Genomic DNA, 16,944 nt, shown 5'->3' on the forward strand with positions numbered 1-16,944 from the left:
ATGTGGTTTTGTTGTATTGACTAATCAGAAGAGTCTGAAAAACGATAGGTATTGAACAATAGGTATTGAATCCGGAACAGAAATATGAAAAGCATGGATTTATGTGCAAGGTAATGAGACTACAAGCATTTCTTGGTGCAGTGAGTTCATCGTGGATTCTGTAAAAATGTAGTGTTTTTCTTCAAGGTGAAAATTTTGGCTCTGAGAAGTGCTGCTTCTTGGTTACCTGCATCTGTTTGACAGTGTCCATTAACTATAAGCTTTTTTATATTAAGCTGTTTCATAAGTGCTCTCAAAGTATCTCCTTTGAAATCTGATTAGATCTTTACAAAATCACCCTTGATAGTATTTTTCGTATTCTCTTACAGTTTGGCGATTGTAATTGGGACAAAAGATAAAATGAAAACAACCTGCTCTTTGTTTGCAGAGTACTGATTACAGTTATAGTATCAATAAATGGTAGACTAAGATTTTCCATATAAAAGTACAAAGTAAGTATAGTAGGGAAACACAAACCAAAAGAAGTTGTTTTATTTATTGGATATTTTGTATGTCAAAATGTGGGACTGGAATCACAATAACCTATACAAGCAACAGTATGTCTGCTTGTATTCCAGAAGAATTTATCTTGGGTGATCATCTCATATTCTTTGCTGCGTAGGCCGACTTAATTTTTTCCAGTAACCTGTTCCTTTTGTGTGTGCTTCCACCATTCTTTATGCAAATTGCTTTGTAGAAGATAAGCATTTATTAGTGTTTCAATAATTTTTCTAATTTTAGAACATGTGGTTAGGAAAAGCATACCAGACCCTTTTTCTGTCCTTTCATTTCTTCTATCTGCCTTTTTCTAAAGTTTAACCTGTGTAACAGGTGGCATTAAGAAAAAGCTATAAAATTAGAGATGATTCTTTGTTTCTAGAGATTCTGTGTCAAAGGAAAACTTAAAAAAACATTGACTTAATAGTTTATAGAATGAACAAGCTTTCAAGTTACCTTGAATTTTGATAGACAGCACAATTTGAAAGTTTAATAGACAACTGGAAGATAATTTTGATTTAACTGGTGGATTGATTGTATTGTGATGAGCTGAGTGATATGGGTTTAATGTTTTTTGTCTTTGTAATTTAACAGTGTATAGAATTGGTATCACTTCGTACTGCTTTCTGTATTCTTTGTTATTTGAAATGTTTGCTGTTGTGATAACTTTCAAATCATACTTAAAAAAACCCATACTGTTCACGATGGTGAGATACTTTTCAAATCATGCAAATAGCTGAGACCTGGGGAATGTAACAAGCCCTATGCTGAGCATTTTAAAATTACCAAAGTAACTGTAATGTAGTATTGAGATCCATTTCTATTTATGTCTTATAAAACCAAGTCTAGCAGTTTTGTTGGGTTTTGTTTGGTTTTTTTGTGTGTTTGTTTGTTTGTTTTGTTTGTTTGTTTGTTTGTTTTTTATGCCTTCCTTTACGTGGTTTGTATAAGTAGGATTTCTGTTCCTGTCAAATGCTGAAGGCGGCTATGATTCATTTTCCCCTAGATAAGTTTTGTGGTCAATGTGATTTTATGCTTGATGTTTCACACGTTAGATAGCTGTGATCACTCGCAGATTCACATTCTGTAGTGTACATATCTGGAGATACCTGTATCTTCGTTTCAGCATTCAGGCATTTGAGCTGTTGTAGTGGTAAGGTGGGTGACCATCTGAGTTGAGTGGGAGCAGAGGCTGCAGAGCCTCTATCAAGGCATGGAGTCTTAGTCTATATGGTACTCTTAACTAGAAAAGGAGTTTTAAAATACAACTGAGTTTGTCCTTCAGTCCATATTAAAAAGTAGGAAGAAATTAGGCACCTGCTCCTTACACTGGCATTTTTAATCAAGGACGGAGAGGATGTATTGATGGTCACGGCAGTCCTGATTAAATGAGAGATAAAAGTTATGCAATGCTGTTTTATTGATTATAAAATGTTGGCAGTAGCTATTGTTAAAAAAAATGACCAAGTAATTATTTTATGTCACGTTACAGATTTTAAATTCTTATGCAGAAAACGGCTTATGCAGCTCAGATATAATTGAAATTAATTATTTGATTTCACTGAAACTGAAACAGAAATTCATGTCATTCTATATACCTGAAAACTAAAAGTACGTGTGGGAAGATTGTTATATCAAGCTTGCACTAGTTCATAGCTTCAGAATTACAGGGAAAGAAAAGTGAACTAAAATGCCTTGATATAGCTTTATTTAGAAGTTTTTGAGGTTACTTTTACAGTATCAGCTATTGTTCCTGTGTTGAACACATGCCTTGTTTGTTATCTTTGCACACACAGCCTAGGAGGAGACTGCACTTCGAGTATCTCCCGTTCTCCTTCCCTAGTTACTCTAGGACCTGGAAAATTATTGCCAGTGAAATAGCAATTTTCAGCCTAGTTGGAAAGTGGGTAATGCACATGTGCTACTTAAACGTGGAAAGTGCAGTGGCCTCATTTGGCATTTTAAGCAACTCATTAAAATATTTTGCAGAGTTTAGAATTAAAATGTGCTGAATACGATTTTGTGAACTTTCTTGACTTCAGTATATTAGCAAATTCTCATTGCTACAAGGAAGATTATGATGATTAACACTTGATTTTATTAAAACTCTGTGAGAAAGTTTTGTATGGTTGTATGGAAAAGCAGACTGTCAAACAGAGGAAAAATTAATGAGTTTAACATTTCAATCTTCTTTTTCTTATTGAAACAGTATTGCTGACATCATTGAGCACTATAGAAAAGAACAGATTGTTGAAGGATATTACCTAAAAGATCCTGTTCCAATGCAGGTGAGATTTCATCTCTGAGTGTTTAATGTTGAAGTTACATACTGAATCATTATCAAATCGGTTTATGAGCTGCATTACAGCAGAGATACAGGTAGTTAAACAGCTTCATCTCCAGTTTTAATGTTTTCAGCTGGTCTGTTTCTTTTTATTTTATCCTCAAATGCATTCACGTACCAAAGGTTGGCTTGTAGTCAGCAGAAAATATGGTAAGCTCACTCTGTCCTGTTAGGTGTTCAGCCTCTGCTCTGTGCCCCTTGCTCTGGTCCCTGGCTCAACCGTGCTGTGACTTAGTCCCACATTAGGGACTAAGGGAACCAGTCTGCCCTCCTTTCTTCTGTGTCTGTTTTTTTTCTCCTGTCAGAGGAAACCTGTACCCACAGAAAAGCTTCAGGGATGATTTCAGGGCTGGGATTGCAGCATTTGTTCTGGAGCACCCTTGTCCCATAGCAGATGTTGATTCTGAGAGACCACTAGTAAGCACACCACGTCATGTAGGTTTTCATGAGCTTATATTTAGTTGTAACATTTACATACATATTTTATTCCTCCTTTATTCCCAAGCTTTCCTGTTTCAATGGTTAGAAATTTGCCTTCCTGTCCTCCCTAAATAGAGTTACAGTCAGTTCATATCCCTTTGGGAGATCTTTCATATTAATACGAGAACATTTCTTCTGTTCACCAAGCTAAGCACACCAAAGCTGATCCTGTCACTTTCTGTAATGTTCTTGTAGCTGCCCTGCTGCCACCAGTTTTGGTGCTAACTTACCTTTCTTGAACACAGTGGGCCAGAGTAGTTTAGAGTACCATGTCATGGGTAATTCCCTTTCTTGTTGAGGAAAGCATGTAATTTTCTGTGGTGGGTTGACCCTGGTGAGCAGCCAAGGACCCACACCTCAGTTTGCTCACTCCCTATTCCTGTAGGATAGGGGCAAAAGCAAAAGAACTCCTGGGTTGAGATAAATACAGTTTAATAAGCAAAGGAAGGGGTGGTGGGGTGATGCAAAGGCCATCACTTACCACCTCCCACAAGCAAACTGTGTTGTGTCCTCAGTGCTTCCCTATTGTTTGCTGTTGTTAACTCATGCTTATTAATGTGGTTGGAACAGAAAGCAAATATGAATTCCAACACTGCTCCTTGAAAAACTTTACTAGTAACTTTCCTGATGCTCTATCATTCCTCTTGAATCACAGCAGTAACTCTTCATTTTAGCTTTTTGCATATGCGCTTACAGTTCTTGTATTAATTAACTTTGCACTGACTAATTCTCCGTGTGAGAGTAATTCAGATCCTTTTAAACTAGCCAGATACACTTGTGACTTTGTTTCAAAATTTAGTGGTCAGTGGTGCAGTTAATGTTCTGCTTTGTCTTACCTCCCTTTCACATACTACTACGCTTCATTTTGAGGGGAAAAAAATTCTAGGGTCAGTCTGATTCACTTCCCATGTCTAATATGAAATTTACTTAAAAAAATGTGTTGCTAGATTTGTTCTTTTGTGCACTGCTCCTTGTGTAGTTATGTTACGGACATGATCTCGAGCTCATAACATCTGGATGTTGCTTCCATTGTAGGTCCTGTAATTCCTGTTAGTATTACTAGATTATTTTTCATGTTGCTTTTGTTGTTTCCTTCTAAACATAGTTATTGTGTATATATACTGGCAGGGAGAAAAGTAGAGTATATATATCTAAGAATCAGTTCATATGTCTCTTTTCATCTCAGTTCTGTTCTCACTGCTTGACAGTCTGGCTTTTCATGTTTTCTTATGGATAAAGAACTTTTGCTGATCACCTTACTTGGTAAGGTCAGACTTAGCTTTGGTTTTGGCTATTCTTGTTTATTACTTACATTTCCAGATCCTGCCATTTTCTGTGTGAATTTATCCTTTTTCTGTTTCCTGTTTCTGTTTTCTTCTCTTGTCTTGAGTTCTGCTCATTTAGGACATGTGAGTTCTAATGCCACTTTGAGTTGGTTCTGCACCATTTTTGTTGCTTCAGAATTTATCCATGATTACTTGGGTCCATGACTAGACATCTAGCTAGAAGCTAGATATATCTTTAAAGACTTGCATAAAGAAATTTAACAGAAATCAGAGGGAAAGATCCTGCTTTTTTCTGTCCATTCTGGAAATATGGAAATAGTTATATTACATTTCTAACAAGTGTTTTGTATGAAATATTATATTGCTTTGCTAAAATACATGAGAGAACAATAGTACTGAGTTGGTAGCATTCAGTAAGATGATGCTGGTTGCAACTTCATAGTATACATTTTTTTAATGACAGTTTCCAAGCTTAAAGTATGTTTTTCTTACATGTTTTCCAGCACCAAGAACAAGTACTTAATGATACAGTGGAAGGAAGAGAAATCTACAATACAATTCGTCGGAAAACAAAGGATGCATTTTACAAAAATATTGTCAAAAAAGGTTATCTTCTAAAAAAAAGTGAGTTATGTTTGCTTCTATTACTTTTTTATTCTTAAAAAAAATCAGATCAGGATCACAAAATCATAGAGTATTTTAAATGGGAAAGGACCCATAAGGATCATGCTCCTCATGGGTCTACTGAAAGCAAAACCACATGACTAAGAGCATTGTCCAGATGCTCCTTGAACCCTGACAGGCATGTCGCTGCAAGGATTTCCTTGAGGAGCCTGTTCCAAGGATGAGCTGCCTTCTCAGTGAAGAACTTTTTCCAGCCTGAACTTCCCCTACTGCAGCTTCATTCTATTTCCTTGTGCCCTATTGCTGGTCACCAGAGGGTGGAGATCAGCACCTCCTAGTTGAACATGCATACTTAGTGAGGTTAGTGTAGTAATGGTACTAGAAAGAGCAAAATTGAAGTGGACAAAAGGTTCTAGAAAGTGTGTGAGGAGGATGAAAGATCTTTCCTGAAGTAGTTTGAGAATAGAAGGACATGATACCTGAAATTACATACAGTATGAAAATATTGGTTGGTAGTTCTGAAAAAAATCAGACCACAGCACAAAAACTAGGCATCCTTATCAAGGTAGCGTTCAAACTCACTAAATAAAGTATATATTCATAAAGTGTTTGTGTTTGTATTTGTGTATGTGGAACCTGCTAAATTCTTAGATACGGTTGTGTTTGAGGCTTAATTCTGATTTAAGTTTGCATACAATATATTTCCATTTCTGTTCTTCAGCCATACTGCTTTAAGATACTGTAATGCAATCTGTTAAACATCGATCAGAGTTTAGGAGTAACTTTCTGATATCAAGAGTCTATTTTGTAATAAAAATATAATAAATTTGATCTACACTGTTATTATTTGCAATCTGTGTAGATACAGTCAGAACAGTGACAGGAACTCACTGTTCAGGCAGCTCATAGGCACTTGCTTAAGCCTGAAAATGCATAAGGAACCTTTTGCAACTCTACCTGCATCTGCGAAAAGGGTCTGGTTTTCGTCACATGTTGTGTAAAATTGAGTATGTATGCTGGTTTTATAACTCGTGTGATTACCTGTACATTGTTCTTCTGTTTGGAATTTGGCAAAAACTGTACTGCCCTCTTCTCTTTTCTTCATTTACAAAATTTACATGTTCTTTTAAAAAGTACTATAACTTTTTTCTTGACTCTTGTACAGGTAAAGGAAAAAGATGGAAAAACTTGTACTTTATATTAGAGGGGAATGATGCTCAGCTTATTTATTTTGAAAGTGAAAAACGAGCCACAAAACCCAAAGGACTAATAGACCTTAGTGTATGTTCCGTCTATGGAGTACATGACAGTTTGTTTGGCAGGTAGGACACTGGCTTTTTTTAATCGTATTGAACCAAGAATTGATAAAGAATTTTGTCAGTTCAAAACGTTCTACATTATTTTGGTAGGTCTTTGAAAACTAACCCAGTTAGATGAAGTCTGTAAGTGCTTTTCTGTATGAGAACTAGTACTTTTGTTACATTTGACCAACTTAGTAATAAACTAGTTCATATGATTAAACATCCACAGGAAAATTTTTTTGCATACTTACTATATTCAGAGATAAGATTTGATGTGAAGATTATTTCCTGTAATATTTTGATGTTCAAAATATGCTGAGAATCAAAAGTATTTCAGATATTATTAGTAATTACCAAGAAAGAGTTTACATATTTGTTCATTGGTAGTTACAAAAACAACTCCACTGGCCTGTATTATAGTATTTTATAGAAGAAATAAGTGCATTTACTTATATAATAAATGATAGAAATTAGAAATTCTGGCTATCCTAAGGATCTCAGTATTTATTAAAAATTATACATACTCAGCTTCTCTTTATTTTTGTGAAAAAACTTCAAGACATGCTTAAAATTAGTGGCATTTCCTAAACTGCAAAGACTGGTGGGTTTTTTTATCTGTTTGGGTTCTTTTAAAATCTTTTCAATAATTTTGAAAAAAACCCTTCATCTAACTACTGGGATGAGGAGCATGTATGTAGATAAAGAGTATCTAAAAAAATTACTGATACGTTCCTTATGTAGGTTAACAATTATGCAGGAAGCTTTGGTGTATATTGTAATAAAGGAACATTTTGGTTATGTTTCTTGAACAGCTTTCAAGAAACCCTGTCTTGTGGCTTAGAGTGTAGTTGGGCACTAGGTGGTACTACAGGTGTGTAGGAGACCTGTGGTAGCAGCAACTTAGGAAGCTGTTAGTGACAAACTACAGCTGAGACAAAGTTCTTCCTGCACTTCAGGTAACTGATAAAAAACTGCCTTTGCTGTTTCCTCAGCAGTACAGTGAAGTAGGTACTTCTGTGACATTTAAGATTGTATAGTTTTGTGCCACATACACTAATGTTTGGTGTGTGGTCCAGTACATACTGCATTCGTCATGAGAGCTGTGGGACACATTGAGATAGGGGATTTTCTAAGTTAATATTGTTTCCTGAAAGAACAAAGCCTTAATGTATGATTAACTGCTTGTGAACTAATGCTGAACCTCTGCTGCTTTTAAACTCGCTAGGAATAGTCCTTGTTGATAAGTTTTTTCAGATGGCTGGTTTTTTTTCCCTGACTGTAAGTCAGCATCCATGCCTGTTCAGTACAGAACATTCTAAAAATTTATCAATACTCTGAAGGAGTTTTGAAGGGCCTGAGGAATCTTTTCATTGGAGTTCTTTCTCTTTTCGTGTTGTGATGATGACATGTAGACAAAAAAAAATTGATGGAATATGCAGTGTTCCTTACAGACAAACAGCAGAAATCTGTTAATTCCGTGTAAACTTTATTTTGGCACAGATCAAGGGAAGATGTCCATTAATATGTGAAGATTAATAAAACTTACGTTTTTGTTTTGTTTATTTTTAAGGCCAAACTGTTTTCAGATAGTAGTTCAGCACTTTAGTGAAGAGCATTACATCTTTTACTTTGCAGGCGAAACTCCAGAACAAGCACAGGTGAGAGCTTTTGTTGCTAAGTGTAAAAAAGTAACTTTTTGTCTTGTGTTGTTTAATGATGTTGCCCTTCTGAAACAGGAAGCGTTATCACAAGTACTTAGTGGTTATATTAGGAGGTGCTAACATGGAGTAGTAGCAGACTTGTCAGGGAAGAGGTTGGTGCTGAGAATCCAGCATCTATATTACGTGCTCTTTAGGGTTTTGGTTTGGACAAATTCTAGTCAGGTCCCGTGGACTGAACTTCTGTTGTTTTCCATTCTGTGTTTTTGAAGAACATAGAACATATACATTTCTTGACATAGTTCAATTCAGAAGAAAAATTTACTCTCTAGGACTTTTCCAGCATAGTAAGTAAGACTTTTACTTTAGACTGAAATAAATAAAGTGAAATGAAATGCTAATGCATGCATGTGTGCTCAGTGATCAAAGTATATTGAACAGCTGTCTTTTGCAGTTGTTCGTCCTGTTTATAAATTGGTAGTTGTTCATAATCTGGGCCTTGATGGTGCATAAAACATAAAGTTTTCTGGTTTTATATGGTATCCTTTTGTTACTTGCTCTCTTAACAGTTATGTTCACTGATTAAGAATTGTGAGATAGGAGCCTACTTCTCTGAAACTCATTTTCCATTCATATTAGAGGGTATCTAAAATGACACAAAGTTCTTATTTATTAAGTTTTAAGCTCTGAAAGCCCTCAGATCTGAAGTATACCTGTTGCATCAGAAGTGTAAGCTTTGCATTTGATTTGAATGGAATTAAAACTGTTTAGAGCACTTATAATAGACTGCTATTCACCAGAGCATGAAGCCTATATAAATACAGTATTTTTCTAGTGCTGTATATAAAGCATAAATTTTCCTGTTAAATGAATGCAAATTTGTGGAATTAGCTGAGATGCCATCAGAATTGTGTAGTCACATTTGTCACACAGCTTTCACTGTACTGTCTTTGAGATGCAGTGTTTTGTATAGTAATTGAGAATATATAATGCCCATGCCCCTTACTGCACATTAATTTTGTCACATCTGTAAAATCTTTTGTGTTCTAAAAAGTAGAAGAATTAAGAATGTGTTGAAGACAGAATATCCTGTCTTGTTTCCTGGACATTTAGTATAATCCTCTTTTGGTTTTGATCTTCTTAACAGGCTGTTTCACTGTATTTATACAAAATGCAATTGTTTCAGGTTTCTTTATAACATGGCTTTGGCCCAGAAAAGTTTACAGATATTTCTTTCAAGAAAGCTCAGCTTTCTTTACTGTGTAACATTTCATAGAAGAATAGAAACTTCTTGGTGTGTAGCTGAAAGCTTTTCCTTCCGTGGAAGGATTTGAAAGCAGAAGCCTGATTCACAAAGTGGTCTAGCTGAGAATAGCTGCAGTACATATTGCTGTATTTTTAAAATGTGAAGGGTATTGTGAGGGGTAAGATTGAAGCAGGGTTATGGGGGTTTTAATGACATTGTTAAATTGTACTTTGAGAGTGAATGGCGGATCTTTGAGATACAGACTTAAGAATTAAGGCTGTTGCTCAAAACCTGCATTTTATGCTTCACAAGAAATATACAAAATTTAATGTTTGGGGGACAAAACTAGAGAATGAAGCTATAACATATCTTCCACCTTCCAAAAGCCCCTTCTAAAGCTTCCCTGTTAACTTTTTCACACTGGGGTGACTTTTTCAGAGGTGGCCTGGCAAGTTGACAGTGCCTCTTAGCAGCTTTATTTGTTTTAAAAAAATAAATATATAGACAAAGGTTCTGCAGGCAGTTTGGTGTTAGACAAACTGTTTATTTCTGTGACCAGAATGGAATCCATCTGTCCATCCACTCTGCTGTATGCATTTGTGAGCAAACTGGGGAATGTTGGATATATGCTCTGTGTTTCTCTGTTAATGTTTTAGTTTTTGTTTGAAGTATACATAGTGTTATGACTGCCATACAGGAGTACTGGAGAGAATAATCACACCAAGTTTGACTTGTTAAATGTAATTTTCTCAGAAGCAAAAAAGTTTTGTTTAATTTTTTATACAATTTGTAATTTTGTGTAGTATCACTAGACTGGAAAATTGGTAAAGGTCACACTGTATGTCCATTAGTAATGCTTGATAGTTATAAAAGAGAAAGTGGTTCAGATTTGCAAATCCTTTAGGAGGTTTTGCTCAGTAAAGATAAGAAATTTGCTTTAATATTCAAATGTGTACTTTGGAATTACAGGAAACCTAGGTTTTGCTAAGCTAAAGTGAAATTTCAGATACTCTTTTTAAATGTGTCTGTTCCACTGCAAGAAGCTGTGTCTGACTTGGTTCCGTTTCACGATTCTGTGTCCTTCTCTTTTAGGACTGGATGAAAGCTCTGCAGATGTTTTGCAGTTTAAGAAAAACCAGTCCAGGAACATCAAATAAGCGCCTGCGTCAGGTGAAGCTGATATTGTGGGGTTGGTGGTGTATGTGGAGGAGTGTTTTGCCTCTTCGTTGCAAAATGATATGGATAAATCTCAGACTTTTCCTTTCAGTAGAAGTAAATCCTGAATAAAAGTGAAAAGATTTCAGCAACTTCAAAAATGTGCCTCATATGGGAAACTTCGAAAATCTCTATGGCACATGAACAAATTTTATAAAAATGTATATGACATGTAAATAAAGTACTCCTTTAAATAATGATTTAATTTTCAACAACACGTACATGCCTGAACGTTCTTGAGCCTTAATTTCTCTCGGCCTTTGAAAGTGCTGGAATTTCCTCAGAGACAGAGGACAGTCAGTCTTATACATTTAAGTCTATAATGATTGCAGAATAATGGGGAAATACTTCAAGAATTCCTCATATTTTTAAATCTTAGGAACGTTGAATGTAGTTGTTTTTTATAGGTAGTAGAGAAAAGAATAAAATGTGGAATAAAGAAAAGAAATAAAAAGGAATAAAATACAACATTTAGTTGTGAGCATTAAAAATGTTTGGATACTTCTAATAAATGAACTAAATTAGGTGAATTAACAGATGAAGTGGCAGGTGAAATTGGAATCTTCAAACTGCAAAAGCAAAGCAAAAGGACAATTCTTTAATTCAAAACTCATCTACATAAAGGAGTACAATGTAATGGGTTGCACAAGAGAATTTTACATAATCTGTTAGGAAAGCACCAAATAATAACCATTGTGTTTGGAATTGTCCATGGCTCTTACTCAAAGTGCCAGTCCTTGATTTCAGTAAAATCTTCTGTGCCTAGAAAAGTTATTTGAAAATCCTAATGCCCCAAAGATAATTTTAAAAGAACACATGATGCCTTAAAAATATGATATTTGTTTTCAGAACTTTAGTTACTCTTGTTTTGTCAGTTGTGCCTCTTAAAAATGTTCAGTATTCACATATTAACATTATCTCTGCACAGAGGATAAAAAATTCATTAATATGCTTTGTTTTTGTACTTTAGCAACAAAAAATAAATTCTGTTTATTTTTTTTTTTTAGGTCAGCAGTCTCATTTTGCATGTAGAAGAAGCTCATACGCTCCCAGTAAAGCATTTTACAAATCCATATTGTAATATCTACCTGAACAGTGTCCAGGTAGCAAAAACACACATCAGGGAAGGGCAGAACCCTGTGTGGTCAGAAGAATTTGTCTTTGAGTAAGTCTTAATCATCTTGAATTATTGAATTTCACTTGTAATTTGCATTGCATTTAAGATTCTTAACACTCTGTGTTATTTTACTGTATTTTTAAAAATACTGTCTGTGTCTTTATACAGCACCAACCTTTCAGCCAAATTCTGCATGGGCAGAATTTTTTATAGGCACCTAACTACCTTTGTTAATATAAGTGTCTTTGGCTGATAGGGATAGCTGAGGATTGAAATGAAATTAGGAAAAGTGTAAATGCCAGCCAAGTATAGTACTAATTGAAGTTCTCTGTCTTTTCTCCTAGTGATCTTTCATCTGATATTAATAGATTTGAGATAAGTCTTAGTAACAAAACAAAAAAAAGCAAAGATCCAGATATATGTAAGTATTTTTTCTGAAAAGATGCTTATATGTTTCAGCAATGGATACTCTGTGTGGGTTTTCTTTTGTCAAGCACTGTCACAAGACATTTAGGCTGGTTTTTATGCTCGCCATACCTCTGTCTTTGTATATTTTGGATGTCTGAAGAAGTTTTCCATTAATGGTTTTATAATGACAATCTGCATGGTGTTTAGTGATAAAATGCACAATAATCCAGTCCTGTATACGTGGCACCTTTCCTAGCTCTGCTCTAGAGTAACCATTGTCAGACAATGACTGTGCTTACCAAAAAGCAAGAGAAGCAGGAGGAAAGAGAAACTTTCAGTACTAATCTGCTCCATAAAATGGAGTTCCATGGAGTTTTAAGTCTGACTACATGGAATTCCTTTTCAGGTTTTTGGTTGCTTCCAGTGAGAAAGAGAAAGATATGATTCTTTATTAAAAAAATAATCTTGGTTGTTTCTGAAGAAAATTTCCTTGTTTTCTTTCTTTTTTACCTCATCTGTCTGCTTCCCTTATTACCACTTAGGCTTAAACCTGAAGTTACCTTAGTATTACCTTGATTAGGACAGGATCCATATTTTCTTCTGCCTTTTACACAAGTTTCCAATAATTTCTTTTCCTCATGTTACCCAAACAGCTACTTCTTTAACTGTGGTTTTGTTTCTGTTCCAGCAGATTAAGAGCAAGGTGGTAAAATCTTTCAGTTTCCTTGAAAAGAAGGGGTTTGAAGAATGTGAATTTGAAGATATAAAAAAATTATTTTTTTTTAAGTTCAGGTCTCTACCACACAACATGTTTTTAGTTTTGTTTTTTTTCTGTTTAGTTTTGGTTTTTTTCCCACCATACTTGTTCTTGAGCAGCTTCAGCCCTGTGCTTCCTCTTTGGTGCCTGCAGGATGGCTTCTCTGTCCCCTTCAAATTTATTCCAAGATTTTTTTCTTTTCTGTTGTGTTCAGAGCTGTCTGTTCTAAAGCCTGTCAGAGTTGTTTTCAGTTTGGGTATATTTTGTTACTGGCCCGTAACTTGTGCCACAGTGCTGATTTATTGGGGGGGGTTATTTGGCGTTGGGGTTTTTTTTGTGTGTGCGGGTTTTTTTGGTTTGGTTTGGGGTTTTTTTTTTTAAAATCTGTAGGGAAACTTAGAGCAAAATAGATCATTTACAACTCATTTTGAATGGTCTTGCAGAACCTGATTCAATTTGTGGTTTTTTTGTTTGCTTTTCATGTGAGGAAATTAAAAGCAGATCTCATTGAGAGTCATGGAAAGAGAGAATGTTTACTTGAGAGATGCAGACTAACAGGCTAAACTATTAGTAAAACTAACTGTGAGTTCCTCTTGGAGGATGATGGGTGTTTCACAAGCACAGTGTTGCCTGTGAAAGTACCTGGGCCCTTTCTCTGTGAAAAAAAGAACTTCCATTCAGGAACACATGTACCTGCTCCAGGTGAGCCCGTGCTCCCAGCTGCTGTATCTTGCTTGGCAATTTCAAGTTACCAACTCCACTGAGAGGCCAATTACTGATCTGGCCATTCTGGAGCTGACTTTCATTATCAGGCAGCAAGTGCTTGAGACCAATTTTTTATGTAATATGCATAAAGTGTTACTTAGCCTGGGAGTTAGTATATAGGAAATAGATATGTGTTTGGGAAGGCCATACAACACTGTAATAATAAACAGTAAGAAGTAATAAAGTGATGGAGGAGCAGACCTGATGGTGGTGTCAGCCACAGGCTGGAAAGGGAATAGTCAATTCTAGACATCACCTATTTTTATTTTCAGGCTGCTACCTGGATTTGCAGGGTAGCACTTTTTTACCTACTTACTTGGGTGTTAAAAGGGAAGCCATGTCAATAGTTGTGTGACATTTTTGAATTTATACATTCTCTACAGAATGCCTTATTTCTTCAATTTACAGGACTCTGTTAAGCCACTGAAGCGAATCTGTTAATATATTGATGGCAAACTTGTTTACTCTTACTAGTATTTTTTAACTGAAATAAGACGATGTGCTGAAAATAAGATGGGCTTTTTATTCAATAGTAACACTGTTTTGGTGGAAATAACGTACTTGAACGATGCTTTTTTTTCTTAAGTGTTTATGCGTTGCCAATTAAGCCGATTACAAAAAGGACATGCAACAGATGAGTGGTTTCAACTCAGTTCCCATGTACCATTAAAGGGTATTGAGCCAGGATCTTTGCGTGTTCGAGCACGATATTCCATGGAGAAGATCATGCCAGAAGAGGAATACAGTGAATTTAAAGAGGTATGAATTCGTTTAACTTTCCTTGGTTTATCTGTCAAAACTCAGTTTGTTGGTAGAGATGGATCTCAGTAACAGTGGTTGACATAATTAAATAATATTTACAGTAACACACACATATATATATATATATGATATAATTTTTTCCAAAGCTGTTATATGTTAGGAGAAGCTTCTGAATACTTTAATTATTTTTTTTTCTTTCAGCTTATACTCCAGAAAGAACTTCATGTAGTCTATGCCTTATCACATGTTTGTGGACAGGACAGAACACTGTTGGCTGGCATTTTATTGAAGATTTTTCTTCATGAAAAGCTTGAGTCCCTGTTGTTACGAACACTAAATGACAGGGAGATAAGCATGGAAGGTACTGCACTAAATCACACTAAAGTTTACTGGAATTTTGGGCAGGTGGGGAAGGAAGGGCTCCAGTATCTTCCTTTTTTCTCCTTAGTTACAATTTATGTTGAATAGCTAATACGTTTTTCCTCTCATTTTGTTACCTCCTTTTCTTAACTTTTCTCTTTCCTGTCTCTTTTTTCAGATGAAGCTACTACCTTGTTCCGTGCCACCACTTTAGCAAGCACACTTATGGAGCAGTATATGAAAGCCACAGCAACAAGTTTTGTTCATCACGCACTGAAAGACTCCATATTAAAGATAATGGAGAGCAAGCAGTCCTGTGAGGTGATACCTTGAACTGTTTGTAAACATCTTGGTTTGTTGACACAATTATCTGCTGGTTGCTAACATTAAATATTAGTTTTAGAAACAGTTATTTATCTCTCAGAACTAAAGTTTGTTTACATTAGAAATGTAGGAACTGAATTCATTAAGACATTTTTTTCCCTGGATTTTGGCTTCAAGCAATATTCATAGTAGAACTTTTAATTGAAAAGTTCCTGATATTAAATAATGGTTATTTATCCTGAAACCCTTTTGAAAATGGCTCTCCTAACTTCTGTGTTTCACTTCAGCTTCATTGTGGAAAGGATGGTAGTCATCAGAAATTTGGATTAAGAGAGACAAAAAGGTCACACAGATGGATAGTGCTGAATATCTGAGCTGTTAAAAGTCAGATATGTGTATTAGAACTTAAAACTTTTGCTTCTTCACATTTCCTGACCAGTCATTGAAACAGGCTAGTGAGTTCTATAAGAGATGTTGTACAGCAGCAAATACTTAATTTACTTTGAAGTAGTATTCAGTGCATAATATTATGAAACTATTTATGTAGTTCTTGAGGAGAAGAAACCTAATCTGTTTCTCTTTGTTTTAGTTAAATCCCTCAAAGTTAGAAAAAAATGAAGATGTAAACACTAATTTGGCACATCTACTCAGTATACTTTCAGAACTGGTGGAGAAAATTTTCATGGCTGCAGAGATATTGCCCCCGTAAGTGTGCACTTTTCTGTTCAGATTTATACTTGAAAATTCCTGTTTCTGTGCACATTAAAATGATGTTCTTACTGACTTATATTAGGATTGCTGTATGGATACATAGGAATATAGATGGGGGGGGGAAATAACACTTCCAGCAGTGCTTTTTACAAAAGCCTCTTGCACACTTGCTTATCTTTTAAGGAAAAGCTACTAGACCCAAGAGGTCAGGGAAAAACAAGAATAATAAAAATAATCAATCTCATATTTTCACAAAAAGTGAAGCACTACACAGGGTTTTTCTTCCAGTGTGTCGTTAGCTTTTAAGGTATAAAAAATCCTCAATTTTGAGACGTCAGCGTAGCACAGAAGTTTCGTGTTACTGCTGGCAAGGTTAGCATTGAAAGGTGCACTGCTTTTAAGTGTTTGGTGCAGCAACTCAATATTTTCTGAAATGCGCCACAAATTGTTGTATTTCTTTTAATGGGAGAGGACTATTGCAGTGGTTGCTTAACTTCTAAACACTATTCCTCATTTATGGAAAGAATGGTTATTTAGTTAAGAGAAAAAATTAAAGCATCAAAATTGTCTCTTCTTTAAAAAGACAGGAACAGGAAACAGATAATTATAAAACATTTAAAGCACATCTGAATGGTCATTGAATGGCATATACAATGTGTTTTGCCTGTAATTTATAAATTTACTTTTTAATATAAACTGTAGAAAATGTATAAATTTGTTAACTTATAAAATAACTCTTAGGTAAAGGTAACTTAAAACTTATGTCTAAGTTAGTAATGTAAAGTTGGTAATAGTTCTGCATAAAGTAGGAAGTTGCTCTAGGTCCTTTCTCACTAGCATTTTTGATTCTGTAAGTTTGATGAGTAATTACCTACTACTTCTACAGGACATTGAGGTATATTTACGGGTGCCTACAGAAGTCTGTTCAAAACAAGTGGCCAGCTAATACCACTATGAGAACCAGAGTTGTTAGGTAAGTTACCTGTCAACTTTATTCTGAAAATAAGTGATGTTAAAGAGACACTGCAGTGTGCTTATCTGTGTTTCTT

The 16,944-nt window shown here is 35.3% G+C and overlaps 1 protein-coding gene across 1 annotated transcript in view; it reads left to right on the forward strand.

Annotated features, from left to right (window-relative positions):
* RASA1 (RAS p21 protein activator 1) overlaps positions 1-16,944 on the forward strand; it is a 51,164-nt gene that overhangs the window by 27,054 nt on the left and 7,166 nt on the right. Inside the window, exons 9-20 of the mRNA XM_032676904.1 lie at positions 2,747-2,825; positions 5,151-5,271; positions 6,437-6,593; positions 8,143-8,230; positions 10,569-10,646; positions 11,699-11,856; positions 12,153-12,229; positions 14,325-14,497; positions 14,702-14,861; positions 15,039-15,181; positions 15,774-15,889; positions 16,782-16,868. Coding sequence (XP_032532795.1) covers positions 2,747-2,825; positions 5,151-5,271; positions 6,437-6,593; positions 8,143-8,230; positions 10,569-10,646; positions 11,699-11,856; positions 12,153-12,229; positions 14,325-14,497; positions 14,702-14,861; positions 15,039-15,181; positions 15,774-15,889; positions 16,782-16,868 — 1,437 coding nt within the window. The remainder of the gene's footprint in view (positions 1-2,746; positions 2,826-5,150; positions 5,272-6,436; positions 6,594-8,142; positions 8,231-10,568; positions 10,647-11,698; positions 11,857-12,152; positions 12,230-14,324; positions 14,498-14,701; positions 14,862-15,038; positions 15,182-15,773; positions 15,890-16,781; positions 16,869-16,944) is intronic.

Source organism: Chiroxiphia lanceolata, chromosome Z (genome assembly GCF_009829145.1).
Source record: "Chiroxiphia lanceolata isolate bChiLan1 chromosome Z, bChiLan1.pri, whole genome shotgun sequence".
Lineage (NCBI taxonomy): Eukaryota > Metazoa > Chordata > Aves > Passeriformes > Pipridae > Chiroxiphia > Chiroxiphia lanceolata.